The sequence below is a fragment of the Anopheles merus genome, chromosome 3R (genome assembly GCF_017562075.2).
Source record: "Anopheles merus strain MAF chromosome 3R, AmerM5.1, whole genome shotgun sequence".
In the NCBI taxonomy this organism is placed as follows: domain Eukaryota; kingdom Metazoa; phylum Arthropoda; class Insecta; order Diptera; family Culicidae; genus Anopheles; species Anopheles merus.
Genome location: NC_054084.1, coordinates 25,231,542 through 25,246,917, shown reverse-complemented (window position 1 = coordinate 25,246,917; position 15,376 = coordinate 25,231,542). Strand labels below are relative to the sequence as shown.

Below are 15,376 nucleotides of genomic sequence, written 5' to 3'. Positions count from 1 at the left end.
CAAGACTTTCAAATGTTACTAATCGGTAAGCGAGCATGCATGCAGAAGCTACATCAGAATTGTACGCATTCCAACTGTTTTGAAATTCAAACTCATCTGTCAGAACCCTATCCGGCGCTTATCGACCGAGTTATCCCACTGGCACGGTAATGTCACCTCTCCTTGTCTAGTTCTCTCCCTTCTTTCGCTTTCTCCCTGCTGCAAAGCGGTCAACGAGCAGCCAGTTTGACAAAACGACCGAGTTTTGATGTACAGAACGTGCACTGACCCCCATAGCTGCAGCGGGTAGCGCAGTTGGCGCTACATTTGCCCCAATAAAGCCAACACGATGGCATCAGATCCCCTGCACGACCACAGTGGACCGTTTTTGGAGGAGACGTACCACCGTAGCCCTGGACCGCGTATCACGCAGAACAACAACATAAACATGGTACGAGCGAAAGATAAAACCTCGTATCCGGAAATGAAAACCTTACGATAAGCAAGCGCAGCTACTGGTCCGGTGCTGCTGCTGCTGCTATTACGCTGTGGCCATGAGGCCGGGAAGAGCTTGTAATGCGCTTACGAGACTCTCACCAGTGGAGAGACACACACACATACGTACACAGGTGGTGGTACCGACGCACCAGCAGCCTGTGTCACTTGGGCTGCGCAAGTCAACCGCGATGGCAAATTTGTGCTGAAAACGGCACAAACGATGTAATCTTGACACAAACACACTGGGAGCAGCATCAACGTGTCACGATGATTTTGTCGCGGGCAGCAAGTAACCCGCAGCGCTTGAATCCCGGGACATGCCGGTACCAAAACCATCTGCCCCTTTGCTCTCTCCCCTGTAGCGCCAAAAAAACAAGATTGGGTTGGTGGATGTCGCGCGGATGTAAATCGGAGTGCGAGCAGCGAGCTCGTGCGTTATCGTGTCCGACTCTTGCTAGGATGGACGGAAGTGCCCGAGATTGATGCCGTTCGTTTGAGCTGCACGTTGGGGTTTGGTCTCGGACAAGATTCTCGTGTCGGATACGGATGGTAGGAGGCCGTGCATTCCCGAGTTTCTGATTGTTATCTTTTCCCCTCTACCGGTGGATCTACAGCAGTATGCATCGGGCAAATGGGTTTAGATAGTGAACATTCGCGCGGGATGAGAGAGACAGCGATGTCGCGCTCGGGTTTGATATGCATATTTATGGCGCAAATGTAAGTCTCAGGGATTTAGAGCACTCGCATTTCATATCTATCTTGAGCGGCCACAATGACTGTGTTAAAACAAATATTATGGTCCCGTGTTGGTGTTTGGAGCGACGTGGTAGAACTTCCAGAGGATACGAAAAAGGATACGCCAAGGCTACAGGATTGGTGGTGCTCTCTGAAGTTCACCCACGATTCCAATCCGAGTACTATTGTTAGTCCGACTCCGACTCCAGAAAAATCGGAACCATTAGTATCACCTAGAGTTGGAGTCGTCTGAAGTCGAAGTCGAAGTCGTCCAGAGTCGTCCGGAGTTATCCACAGTTGGCCAGTGTCGTTTCGGAATTGGAGTCGACTGAAGACGGCCGGAGTTGTCCGTAGTTGGCTGGAGTCGGAGTCGACTGGAGCCTGCTGGAATTCAAGAAGTTTATGCGCAAAGCGAAAGAGGAAAATAACTGAGAATTGAAGTTGGACTTCGACTCCGGATGACTCTGACTTGGGCTGACTCCGACTCCGCATGATTTCGGTCGATTCCGGATGACTTCAGACGATTTCAAACGGCTGCGGACAATGCTGGGCGTAACTACTTTCAACTTCCGCAGTCGGTTCCGATATTTCCGGAGCTGGATCGGAGTCTACTCCGTATTTTTGCCAACTTTCCCTTTTACTACAGAGGATACGGCAAAAAATACTAATATCGAGTTCACTGTGCCGATGATTCAAATGCGCTTATCAATGGTACGGTACACGTTTTACTTCTAGATAGCTCCATCAGCTATCTAAAATCACCCCCCGCTCTCAGCCTATCTATCGCCAATCGGGGGCCCCCAGAAAGTGATCGATTTGTTTCACACACGGCCTCTCCGATGAACATCGCTGCTTGTCAAGCAGACCTTGTATTGTGTGTGCGTGTGTGGCTAATTGATAAGCATGAGCCCAGCCCGAAGACAGTTCACGCAACCATATCGATGGTTTGCTTATCAGTGTTTAGATCAAAATTCGCTCTCCAGGCGCTGTTGTTTTTTTTTTTTTGCTCGTGCGTCGCCGTTTTGTTGCGCTTGAATGACGGCGCGCATACACATACTCGCGCTCTCCGCTGTGACAGATAAGCAAACATCTTCACAGCGCTGCACGCTGCTGAACATAATTTGCTGGGCTAATCAAAAGTCGACCAGCAGCAGCCAGGGCGGACTAGGGCGGTCGTTATCGGGGCTTGATAGGACAGGTGAGATAGGGCACGGCGATGGAAAATGCAGCGCACGCAAACGGTCGGTTATCAGTCGCGACCGAGAGGGGAGGGGCTCCGCCAGGATAGAGGGAACATTCGAGTCATGGTTAATTGATTATCGGACGATACGGTTTTGGAGTGTATATTATCAGCCGAAGGGTAGATTTGGTGTCGTCGTCTGGCAGTGGCGTGCAATTGCTTCAACAGCCATCGTGATTGATCTGTGTGCACGGGGTTAGAAGTAAACGGATAGAGTTTTGTAATTATTGCTAACTTAAACCAACTCAGATATGGTGCCTTCATTTAATGAACAAGAAAGAAATTTTATATATTTTACTGTTTTATGTCCTTAAGCTTGTAGAACTTCAAGTTCACTATCGTGTAGTGTTTCTACAAACTTTTATCCATTTTATCACATAATTTTACCATTGAGAAATCCCCCATATTCATTTAATTTACAAATGATTAGGTACAGAAATTCAACAAAAGCAGATCCAAATTCGTTGCTTCAAGGCAGCTGTATTTATATGACTTAACTGTATTCCAACATTGCCTATCTTTGCTGCTGCTTGCGATAGCATCAATAGCAAACCCGTGCTGATACCATTAACGCTCGTAAGGTAAGAACACTACGTGCTGGAAGGTACGATCCTCAGCTCGGAATACTACTCGGTGCGGTCTTTCACCAAGCATGGAGACATTTATTTCACCCAAGGAAAGCCATCCTCGCCGACCATTTCTTCCGGCCATCATCTGCTTCTACGCTCCTTCCCCACGAACCCGTTTCCTATTCCGATAAGGAACTCATAGTGACCAACCGGGGAGCCAGCCAGCCAGCTGCACACTGATAAGCACCGATAGACCATTCCGTGCCCTGCTTTTTCCGGAGAAGCATAGTTATGATGATGGCCAGTGCAGCACCATCGTGCACAGCGCATGGCTGAGAGGAACGGGCCGTGGATGGCATTTATGTATGCAAAACCATCATAAAACCCAGTTGTGAAAAACGATATGAAAATCCCCCCGGGGGCAGTTCCGTTTCGTGCCCGCTGCCTTGATCATCTCTTCGGCACGGCACGTGATCTGCGTGAGAAGACCTTGGGAATCAACAACACGGTGCGATAAGAGCAGGGGAATGAAATAAAATATATAAAAAAAAAACATATATACTGGTGGATGGGCGGGAAAGGTGCACCAGCCGGGCGCGGGCATTGGTGCTTTCGCGTGATTCTCAAAACCAAAGCAAAAACCCTAGCTGCAACGATAAAGAAATGGGCACCACCTGGACCAGTCTCGTGCCCCGAAATTTGTGTGTTTGTTTGTCTTGCTCGCTGTTTCGTTGAGGTAAACTGATGGGAGTTTGCAGTTTTATCAGCAGCGCCAGCAATGACCGTGCTAGTAGTGTGTACCGAGGACTGCATTTCGCTTAACAGTTTGTGGATCAGCAGAATGGTGCGAGAGAGAGAGGGAAAAAAACAACAACTGTGTACCATCAAAAGTAAAACAACCATCCTTCGTGCACGGGTGGTAATGAGTTGAATGCACAAGGTGTATGGAGTATGAGAAAGGTGAAACGGTGCAGCAAAATAAAAATACCCCCGAAAAAAAATCCCTTCAAAAAATGCATACCCTCACGAAAAACAATGAACAAACAGCAAAGCAATGCACCGGAGCTGGTCCACTAAAATGCAACTCCGGTGGGTGTAAAAATTGCAGCTGGGAGCGTGGAAATGGAAAACACGGCGAGCAAACCCCTTTTTCTTTACGCGCTGACCCGAAAGTGGGAACTATTTTGCCATCAGGCTCGTTTTAAGGTTGATGTTCAGGATAGCGAACTCTGGGAAGTTTGTGTGTGTGTGAGTTTGTGTGTTCCTTCTTTCGTTACTATATCGCAAATGTAAACGTGCACGATGGTACGGCAAGGTGTACGGCAGGTTCTTATCTCACCTAGCCAAACTAGCCAAAACTATCGTGCGCCTTTTGCTTATAAAAATAACAGACCAAAAAAAAAAAAACAGAAACTTCGAGCAACCCGAACCAAAACTAGGTGCACACCACCGGCACGTACTTACTTAAATTTTAAACCGCTTGTTATTTTTTGTGCCTTAGTTTGGTGTGCTTTGCCGTCTTTTTTGTCGATTCTGCAAACCGTGCTGGAAGTAGCGAGAGGTAAAAAAAAAATAAACAAAAACAAAATAAAGGTCTCATAAAAGGGGTTTGGGTTGGTTAGCGCTTTGCAGGTCGACCAGTAGTGCCGCCGAATGCCGGCTACGTAATGAACTCGATCGTTTAATCCACTGGCTTGTGTTTCCTTTCTGCAATTTTTGTGGCATCACGTTCATCTGAATTGCAGGCAAATGCAATAATTCGGAAAAGTGGCCCGCTCGATTAGCAAGCGGCGCTCGACCATGATCGATCGTATCGTGAAGCACCAGGCGTCTCCATTGTAGCACAGGGTGGCTCGTTAATTTTTACACGAGTCAAATATAAAAAGGCTTTAAGTGCAAAAACTTCTTCAAACATCGAAAATCACTACAAGAAATAGCTTGTGTTAGGTTTATAAAATATTTAAAGTATTTGAATAGATAAAAAAAAACTAAAAAAAACAACAACTCATTTTTACACCATGTAGAGCTTGTGCAAAAAACATGTAAAGTACACTTTTTTTTTGCCGTCAAAAAGCATACCACCAAAAACAACCACCCGAAATAGCCGATAACACCCACGCCCGTACCGCGGCTGGTGTGTTTTAATTCCGCATTATTTACGTCCATATTGGAACACCCGTCCCGGAAGGGTGGGACGGGTAGCATTATTATCATTTTTAAATTTATTCCTCTCCATTTGCCGTCCGACGGTTCGCGACACAGCGCACACAGCAAGAGCCCCCCGGAACACGGATAAAAGTGGCCGAGTCAACGCATTTGCGATACACACACCTCTCACATTATAAAAGTGATCAGCTCGGTGTGTGCTGTTTTTTATGGTGAGCGTTTCGGTTCTGTTTTTCGTTTCAGGTTTGTGGAAGCGATAGTGGTTTTTTTAAAGAGCACAGTAAAAAGGGTGTATAAAAAAATAACAGAAAAAACACAGACAGATATTGATAAAAAGCAAACGGGAGGGCACACAGTGCACATCCGCACACCGGGTGCACTATTTTACGAAGTGCCATCCACATTTGACTAGCTTCCCGTGTATGTGTGTGATAAAAGGTTGGTTAAACCTAAAAGAAGGTAGCGATGCGAAAAAAAATCAACCCTCCCCAGCCCCTAGACAAACAACATAAACAACAAACAAACAGTACCGGAATGCAAAATAAGTGTAGTAATAAAGCTGAAACTGAGGCCACGGGGTGGGCCACGTGTGAAACACAGTGGTGGAGAACAACAACAAAACACCACCGGTACCAAACGTTGTGTGTGTGCGCCTGCTTTACATACGCCACACCACGAACGAATGATAAAGTGGCGATGATAAGTGCAGCGCACCGAAGGAACTTGAGTCCGACTGGGCGGCGGGGGAAACGATGCGGAATGCGGGCTGCAGCGGGTAGGTGAATCCCCGCGGTACCCCGGCGATAAGCGATAGTTTAGATGCACTTGGTTGGAATGATTGTCCCCGGTGCGCTCGCTCCAGCCCGCCGTAAGTAGATTCAATTGGTGACGATTAAATAGGGAAGGAGTGGATGGGATGGGCGAGCGGAGCATGGTATCAACAACGCGCAACAGCTTAATGTTGTGTGTGTTGAGGTGGAGATAAAAAAAGACGTGAAACAATTACAAAAGGGTACGAAAAGAAACGTTTCCTAATTGGACGGTGTTTTGTTAAATTTTATGGAGCGTTTGAAAAAAAAAAAACGCAAATTGTTATCAATTTTATAACTTGCCAGTACTCGTCATCTGTGTGCTGGTACATGCAAATAAACGTTGTTTTGTGACTTACCTGGAAAGAGAGAGAAGGATAATTAATTTAGAAAATTTAACCTTTAATGTTTCATGAATAAATTTATAAAAATGAAATTTTCAATAAAGTTTGCCACTGTTGTTCGTTCACATTTTCCGTTGGCGTTTGAGTGAAGTATAATCCGCGCTTTATCGTATCTAGAAACATCAATCCATTTATCTATCAGCGCGCGTTTGACCCACGCTAGTCGATTCTGTGTGTGTGTGTGATCACCATTCAAAGCGTTTTATCACACCAACAGCAAAATCTCCCATTGACTGCGCTTTTCCAATACAACTTTTTCCCGCCATTTCTTCGCCCAACCCTCAATCACAGTACCCGGGAGCGATCAATAGATGGCGCCACCGTATATGCGCACTTTTGTATTTACCGCGAGAGCAATCGCTATCGCACAATCGTTTGCAATAAACATTGGAAAAACAAAAAGAGCAAAAGAGCAAAAATAAAAATAATCGCTTGGCTGGTTTGGTTTTGTTCTTTCGTGTGCTTTGGTGCAAAAATTTATGCTAAATGATACAATGAATGAGAATTTACTACGAGCGGGCGCAGGATGCGAATAAACAAACGTTAAACGAAAAAAAAACCACAGAGGACAAACGTATCCTTTTGGCGCAGTTTACGATGCGTCGGTGTAATCACTCACCCTTTTGTATCGTTCGCTTATGGTCATCTCTCCCCACTCTACCCACCCATTTGACCGATTTGTTGGCCAGCATGGGGTCGGCAGCAGCAACAGCGAAGAAGAAAGCGTATGCAAAGGAGGACGCACACCAAAAAGCATAAACCTTTATCTTATCGTGACGGTGGCGCGCGATAGCCAGCGGGGCCATTTGCCTGATGCTGCATCCTTTATCTCCCTTTTTTTCTCTCTCTGTGTTCTGTCTCTCGTTTTTTTCCCGACCCCCTGGACAGCCATTAATCTGATATTTATGTGAATGATGGTGTGATGGACACGATGCGCGTACTTTCTGGTATATGGTGCGTTGTATGAAAATCGGGTTGAATTTTGGTTTGGATTTTTGTAAATGAATAAGTTTTAAAATGACCTTTTCCCATCGAATAAAAAGTTTTCCGAAGTGTTTAAATTATTGCAATAAAATCAAGCAAATTATTTTAACGGGTAATTTTTGCTTTCGTTACAGAAACGTACAATTGTTTGTGATTAATGGTAAGCAATAACGATTATGATAAGCATAATTTCTTTTTTTTTTTTTTTTAAACGATTGTGTATCAAAATGTCCTTGTAAACTTATGCTCCTTTTTTACTAATTTGTCAAACCGAAGCCTATCGCGCCTATTTTTGTTTTATCCAATTCATCGTCCGTTCCTTTTTTTCTCTCTGCACCGGTTCACTCCTTTTCTCACCCTTTTGTTTGATACAAAAAAAAAAAAAAAAAACACATCCACACAACCCACAATACTCGCCATCCGTTGCTAGTGCGCGTCTCGATTTATGAGTTCCATTTAAAATTCTACCACCGACCTCCTTCCGTGCGTTGATGCGCGTCCTGCCGCCGGTTGTTGAGGTACCCCTTTGCGCTTCGCCTATCTGCGCCCTGCTGCTTACTTTAACACTCACCGATCCCCCCCGGGCACTACCAGGATAAGGTTTATGGACTTGCGATAGTAATTGCCGCATTTCTCGCACCCATATCCTGATGTGGCTGCGCGTGCAGGCTTCCCTAGATCGAGTCTGATTCCGCATCCCTTCCCAACGCAACATAAAGGGCTAGAACGGTGTGGTGTAGGCGAGCGTTTTTTTCGTTGCTGTGTTTTTCTGTTTCATGGGTTGTTTCCTTCTCTCATTTCACTACACACATTAATAACCCGCAGCCCGCGAGTGGTGGTGTGGGGGCCATGTCTTAGGAAGGAAAAGCTTAAAATTAAAGCACCGTGCGTGGGGCGTAAGAGGGGAAAGCATAAGGAGACACACGGAAAGCGATAAGAAAATGGAAAGCAACAAGAGCCGCTAAATGGAAACGGAGCAGTGTGGCGCGCACGAGAGAGAGAGCGAGAGAGAGAGAGAGAGAGAGAGAGAGAGAGAGTGAGAGAGAAAAACAATATAATTTAAATCTTATCTCGCCAGGAAAAATGGCACCAAACGGCTCCATCGCACTGGCTGTGTACTACCACCCGTTTTCTGCAACCTTTTCTTTTCCCCTGTGAAAAGGCGGGTGAAAATGGGAGGGGAATGGAGTAACAAAATCAACACTGAGATCCTTCAAAACCACCCTTCCCAAAGCGCCTGCAAACGAGCGCGTTACAACACACTCCATTCGCACACTGTCGGCTGATTAGCATGGTGCCCGTCCGTGTGTGTGTGTATGTGCGTGCGATAAAAAGCTGCTTTCCTTGCAATCCTTTTAGCGCCACACTCTTAGCGTGTGTGTGTGTGTGTGTGTACCTAGTCTCGTCGGTATGCGGCACCGGCAAAGGATAAGAAAGTTTACATGCAAATTTTCTCGCAAACAGCCCCGCCAGCCGCGCCAGCAATTATAATTAAACACATGATTATCACGTGGAAAACACTCTCACACAAAACTCGCTGCCCTCTTTCCACACCGGTACTGGCACTTCCTTTCCATGGAAGTTTTCCACTGAACACATTGGAACACGGGAAATGGGAACGGTGCGGAAGGGCAAATCGCGAACGATTCGACAGGACCTTAATTCACTTTTTATGGCCATTGATATCGGTGCTTATCCCTGCGCAAACAAGATGGGCGGGGGAGGAGGGGGAATGGGTGGAACCATTTCCTTTCCCCTGTTTTCCTCCCCCCTCCCACTCATTTTCCCAACAGAGCGGAATGCTTTTGTTTTGCATTTCTTTTGCTGAGTGTGCGTCGATGTAAGCGAAAACAAAAAAGGAAAAAACGGGAAAAACCAAGTGGCAATGTGAAGCGATTGCTATCGCATCGCGGTGGCAGAGCCTCAACCGTTTTGTGTGTGTGTGTTCCGTATGAGCCCGCCACTGTAAGAAAGGACGGAAAATTCTTATCAACCCGTGCACGCGATCGGGTGAAAAATCACGAACACCGTAGCGAAGGAGGTGGGAGGGGAGGCAGGGACAAATAATCGCAAAACGAAGGTATATCGCTTTCGCATGGCGCAGCGTGTTTTTTTTATGTTTATAAATAATTTTAATCCGTTTGCTTGAATGCAAACTGCGAAATGGGGTTGAGCGTTTCCCGGCTTGCCTTACATACACAAAAGCACCAGTACAAAAGCACCACATTGTGCGTAGTATTTTTTTGGATAAAATGTAAAATATGGTTTATCACGACGATCGTGCGACGTTTGGTGTGTGTGGGTGTGTGTTGTTTTGACTAAAGTGTACAGAAAACAGCACAAGACTAATGGGGCTGGCGTTCTAGGCCGTTGGCCGTTATCGGGGAATGTGTGAGCGACCATTAACATTCTACTAACTGTTCGCAAAGCGCAGCACTCTCGGGTACACTATCGGTTTGCCAAGCCGATAAGCAAAGAAGGAAACATCTGCATTCGCTTGTGTGCCGAGCGCGAAATGAAGTCATTTCCATTTACTTGGAATGAAGCACAACGCACAAGGCGGCAGCGGCCCAACTATGACTAACGGGCTGGAAATCACTACTCGCAGGTTTATGGCAAGATAGCACGGCTTTCTGTTGTGAATGCTTAAAATATACAATGCAGGACCGGCAAAGCGTAGTGAAATTTCGAGCAACTTACTTGTAGCAAAGGACACAAAACACTCATTATCGATTTCTTAATAGGAAATTAAACAAAATCCACCCGATCTGTAGAAAGCATTTCGTGTGTGTCGTTCAAAATACTCTCTTTCCTTCGTTCCCCCCGAGGCAGGACTTTCCAAACGCTAGCGCACCGATAAGATAGAGCATCGGCCCAACCCCACTTAGCCTATTTTAAGCGCACGAATTACGGCGAGATATGGTGCGACGAGCTCCAGCGCTCCAGCATGCTTCTCTTATCTATGCGTCCTCCGTTTTCTCCACTCGTTCCAACGGAAGAGAAAAGGGGCGAAGGGGAGGAGAAGGAGAGGGACATTATTTTCTTATCGCCCACTATCAAGGCGGATGGGCGCACGATAACAGCGATCTGAAGGAATTGAATTATATTCCGCCCGAAAGGGCTTGGGCTGATTGAAAGCCACCGATAAGTGGGACCGACTCCACGCTGCAGGCCCTGCATGGTAGATAGCTTGGAATGCGTTCGATGGTGGTTGACGCAATTTAATCCCCAATACACAGAGATAGAGCGATTGAGAGCGAGAGAGAGAGAGAGAGAGTGGATGTGTTTTGTTTTTCTAGTGTTTCCTACACGTTTGAGTTAAACATAAATCGCTACCACTACCGAAGCAGGATTTATGGCACAAAATAAGTTGTGCTTGCGGTTTTGTACCCCTTCACAACCCTCTCTCTTCCAATCCATCCAGTTTATTTTGCGTTTGTTTACAAACTCCATTCGGTGCTGATTTATTTCGTTACGCTACCTACCAACCCTCTCTGGGCACCGATTCGGCAAAACGGCGAAACATAAATTTTTATTTATCACCAGCCGTCACAAAACTGTTGAATCGTCGGAGCTCACGCCGCCTCCAAAAGCCCCAAAATGGAAAACATAATAGTGACAATTTAGTTATAAAAATACACTGCCTTCCCGTGAAGGAGGGGCAAAAAGCAAAATCAAAAAACCCCTTAAACCTAGTGCTGCGATATGCATGTGTTGGGCAAGTGTACGTGTTTGCTGAGCAAAACAGAAAGCTTCACGCAATAATAAACATCAACAAGAAACAACGTCGCACGGTTGAATGGGGGAGAAAAAAACATTGTACCGGGCCAAATCTCCGTAATAAGTGACCACTCCCATAGTGAGCTTTTCGGTTGTCGTTTTCCAAAAGCGTTTAACGTTTTCCCCCCCGTTTGTATTTGCTATACTATTTTTCCAAACCATTGCAATATTCTCAATCCATTAGAATAACTCAGGTGCGGGTAAAAAGCGCCGCCCAGAACGCGTGTCCTCGTGCGCACGTGAAAACATCGGCATGCTACGGCGGATTAACGCGTAAATAAAAGCACCACGCTGGATCCGGCCAAGCCACTCATCATTCCCGTACGCACAAAGCTCGACAAGCCGACAATAAACCAGCGGCCGGCACCCATAAATATCAACCCTGGCAGAGCTAACGTAAATAAAACGGGAGATGCGACAAAAAATAAATATCTAAATTGCGAAACAATAAACCCCTCGCTGCAAACACATTCACACAACCCCCCTCCCTGCCACTCGTTGCTGGACAACGGCGTTGTGGTCACAGTGTGTGGGTCTGTGTGTTGGGAGTGATTTTTGATACCGTTCCCGGTCGCCCACCTGCTTCAACTTACCCGCACCGGTTGCCATAATTGCGCTGCATTCGATTGTCATGCCGAGTTGCATTCGTTGTCGAACGAATTGTTTACTCCTGAGCTCACAAAGGGGGGAAAAAAGCCAAGCTGCCAAAACACGAATTGGGCTCGGGGAATAATATTTCACATCGCCCGCACGGTTTTTATAACGGCGACGACGACGATCTTTATGCTGTACCGCATGCTCGCGCTGCTGCTGCTGCTGCTACTGCTGGAGTTTACGCGTTGCGCCTGTTTTGGTTTTATTTTGTGTTATATTTTTTGCTTCTTCCTTCCTTTATTGTTGCTTGCACATGGCGGATAAAAGGGTGTGATGATTTTGCTGTGCTCCGTTTTGTTGTCTGGTCGCGTCCGCACGTTCGATTGTTGATGGTGCCCGTAGCTGGCGCTGCTCGGTACGGCAAAACATCAACACGGGCCGAACTAACAGACCGAGCACAGGTTGTATTTTTATTGAGCTGATTTTATTTTTACTTTTATTCACTTCAACACAAACATGGCACATGCCCACTTACGCACACAGCAGGATAAATAAATTGATTTGCGCGAATTCGATTTACCGGTGTGACGACGGCTTAACACGTGGTGCAAGTGCATCTTTTTTCAAAGAGAAATTTTTAATTTGCTTGTTTTCACTATGTTGTTTCACGTGAGCACCTTTTTCCTGAAACTCAACACTTTTACCACTGAAACTGTACACAACGATTTAAAAATAAATAATTTAACAGCTTTATCTGGCTTGCTTTAAACACTGCACAAGATCGTAGCGAGTGTTTTATCTCACCATAATCTCTCTCATCTCACGATGCCACGATCGAAGTGAGAAATTTCAAAATTGCGATAAACAGCCTGCTTAAAAGCTTGTTAGATAGGCTAACGGAAGAAATTACAAAATAGGGACAAGTTATTGTTTTTGTCTCTTTTTTGAAACATAATATTCAATAAAAGGTAAAATTAGTTTTGTTTGGAAATTCTTACAAAAATACTACAAAAATACATTGTTTTTAAAATCTCTCATAACAAAAACACTGTCCTATCAGCTTCCATGTTGCACTCTTACATGGAAGCTACCGAGTGGCAAATGAAAATTAAATCAACAGTAACAATAAATGACAAACACGCCTTCGAACGAGGTAAAGGGCCTGCATTGTGTACCGAACCGCTTGTGTCGCTTAGTGCGCGTCATATTCATCTCCACATTCACCACTATTCACAATGCTGTTGCTGCTGCTGTCCACCCCCAATGTACCCCACTCATTCCCCTTCAATGACAGGGGAGAAAAGGGAGCAGCACAAAAGCGCTAAAATACAATTTACTTGCGCCGATACCGTACAATATTAATGCCGGTCCGATACCGGTCGCCGCACAGAGCAATAGATTGCTGCGAGATAAGCTCTCAAACACACAAGCGCCAAAGAGACCAGCGTGCCCCAAGAGCACGAGCACACGGACATACACACACAACCAATGCGAACGGTGCTGTAGTGTGTGCGAGTGAGGTGAGGAACGCCCGAGCGTACGAGCAGTCTTCTCACTCCGTGCCGTCGTGCTTCTCACGCCGTACCGCGTTTGGCGCGGTGAGCTAACCGTGAGCTGTGTGTATGTGTGTTTCGATTGTTATCGGCTTTGGATCGATTTTCTGTCACCTTCCGCACACGGTGCTCTGCCCGTCTGCCTGCCGTGTTCTTCCCGCACACTTCAACCGAACAGAAATAACGCAAACGGATCTCGTCCGCTCGATGATTGGATTGGTTTGGTGTGGTGGGGCTTGAGTTGGCGAGGGGAAGGTTTTCGCCGCTATCTCACCAGGGCCATATTCGCATGTACGCGACGGCGACTGATTTCGTCGCTGCGATAGCAGATTCCACGTCTCTCGCTTTATTCATACCCTGCGTGTGTATTTATCGTACACACTCCCACAACAGCGTTGCAAGCTGACCAGAGGAAACAAAACGACGACCACACATAACATAACGAATTCACGTACTTTTTTTTCGAATAATAATTTTTATCACATTTTTTTCATACGTTTGTACACCATCACCCGACTTAATACGTAACCAGGGTGTAAGATAAAATTAAAACACAACAACAACAAATACACTCGGTTGTATGATGCCGCTCACTATTCCGCTTTATCACCAACGACACATCAACACACCGGTGACATGCAGGTAGATCTTACGATAAGGGCTCATCACAGTCGCGTTTTGTCGTGGATGGATGATGTTGACGTTCGCAAAACACATAAGCCAAAACAATCACACTTACACACACACACACGTACACATGTACACAGAGCAAATACACGGACAGCCCTAGCGCACATGGGCCACGGTCGATGGGCCTCGGAACGTAAGCGCGAACCTCTTCTCGCCGGAATGCAGGTGCGGCTCTCTGGGAGAGTGAAACCAAACTGAAAAACGTTGCACACCGCTTCCCTAGTTCGGCCATGCTGCTGCTTGGGCCGCTGGTTCAGCCACCATTCAACAGTGGGATGTAAACAGAGCGAGAGCAAGCGCGTGCCTACGGGAGAGCAATCAGCTGCTTTACTCTCAGCGTCGACGCGCGGTTTCGCATTTCTCTCTCTCTTGTTCGCTTTGGGCAAGTTTTTATGAATAGAAGGACTTTCCGGCAAAACAAGGGGCGAGTCAGTGAGCGAGAGTGTCTATGTGGTGCAGTAGAAAGAGAGAGAGAGAGAGAGACTAAGATGGTTTGCGTTTCCCTAGGAGTTTAGCGAGACAAAACACCAACCGAACGCAGGCCACCCCGGTGTTTGGAAAGGATAGTTTTGCACACGCGGAAAGGATTTTCTCACCCTTTGCTAAACCGAATGATACAAAAGGTCAGAGGGCAGCGGCAGCAGCAGTGTGATGTGATAGTGATCAGCAAAACCCGTGGGGAGAAAGGGTGAGGGGATAAACACGGCACGTGCCGGTTTGCCAACTTGCATTTTGAATGTCGCGGCAATGAGGGTTCGCCGCTTCCCCTCTCGAAGCTACGGTGAGATCTTTCCCGTGCGTGCGGTGCGCGCGGATGTGTCAAACGGCAAGATTGAGCGGTGTCGGGCCGCGCGTGTTCTGTGTCCCTATACGCCCCGATAGTGCATCCACTTCCCCGGGCTAATTCCGGTCCACAAGAAGCAGCAGGGATGTGTGACTTTTTTGCAGCGTGTGAGATTAAATCAACGGAATGGGCCCGGACCAGGGGGCAGGTCAATCCGGGGATGCGCATTAGTAGGGAATTAACTTTATTATGCCAATCCAATCAGAAAGTCGAACGCGTACTACACTTTCGCTAGCCGTTGTATTGTTGTCGTTCGTATCTCTCTGCCCGCGCTGACTATTAGCCATTATTAGATCAGGCGTTGGTGATAAGGAGCCTTTGCTTATCTGTCGGCTGTACAGCCATCCTCTGTGTGCAAATAGGTTGATAAACGCCCCAGCAAAGGGGTCAGTTACAGAAAGGGATTAGAATTGAATTAAAACTTTCCGGCTGTAAAGATTATATAGAAATAGGGTTAGTTAGTTTGTTTTTTTCATTTCTACGCTAAAAAGCATCTTGTCATGAGAAACGTTTAAGTAAAGTTCCTGCTTG

The 15,376-nt window shown here is 46.4% G+C and overlaps 1 protein-coding gene and 1 long non-coding RNA gene across 5 annotated transcripts in view; one reads left to right on the top strand and one right to left on the bottom strand.

Moving 5' to 3' along the window:
- Positions 1–15,376, bottom strand: part of LOC121595251 (zinc finger protein ush) — a 132,713-nt gene that overhangs the window by 51,361 nt on the left and 65,976 nt on the right. The window contains exons 1-2 of one of the 3 annotated variants that reach the window (XM_041919086.1): positions 14,147–14,260; positions 11,758–12,470 (exon numbers count right to left, since the gene is read on the bottom strand). The exons of 1 other annotated variant lie outside the window; for it this stretch is intronic. In XM_041919086.1, the coding sequence (XP_041775020.1) occupies positions 11,758–11,809 (52 nt within the window). In that variant the 5' untranslated portion in view covers positions 11,810–12,470; positions 14,147–14,260. Of the gene's footprint in view, positions 1–11,757; positions 12,471–14,050; positions 14,261–15,376 lie in introns of those variants that run through there. One more of the 3 variants, XM_041919089.1, reaches the window with a different exon arrangement.
- The window catches only part of LOC121595254, a 62,313-nt gene that overhangs the window by 40,589 nt on the left and 6,348 nt on the right, over positions 1–15,376 (top strand). The window lies entirely within an intron of this gene.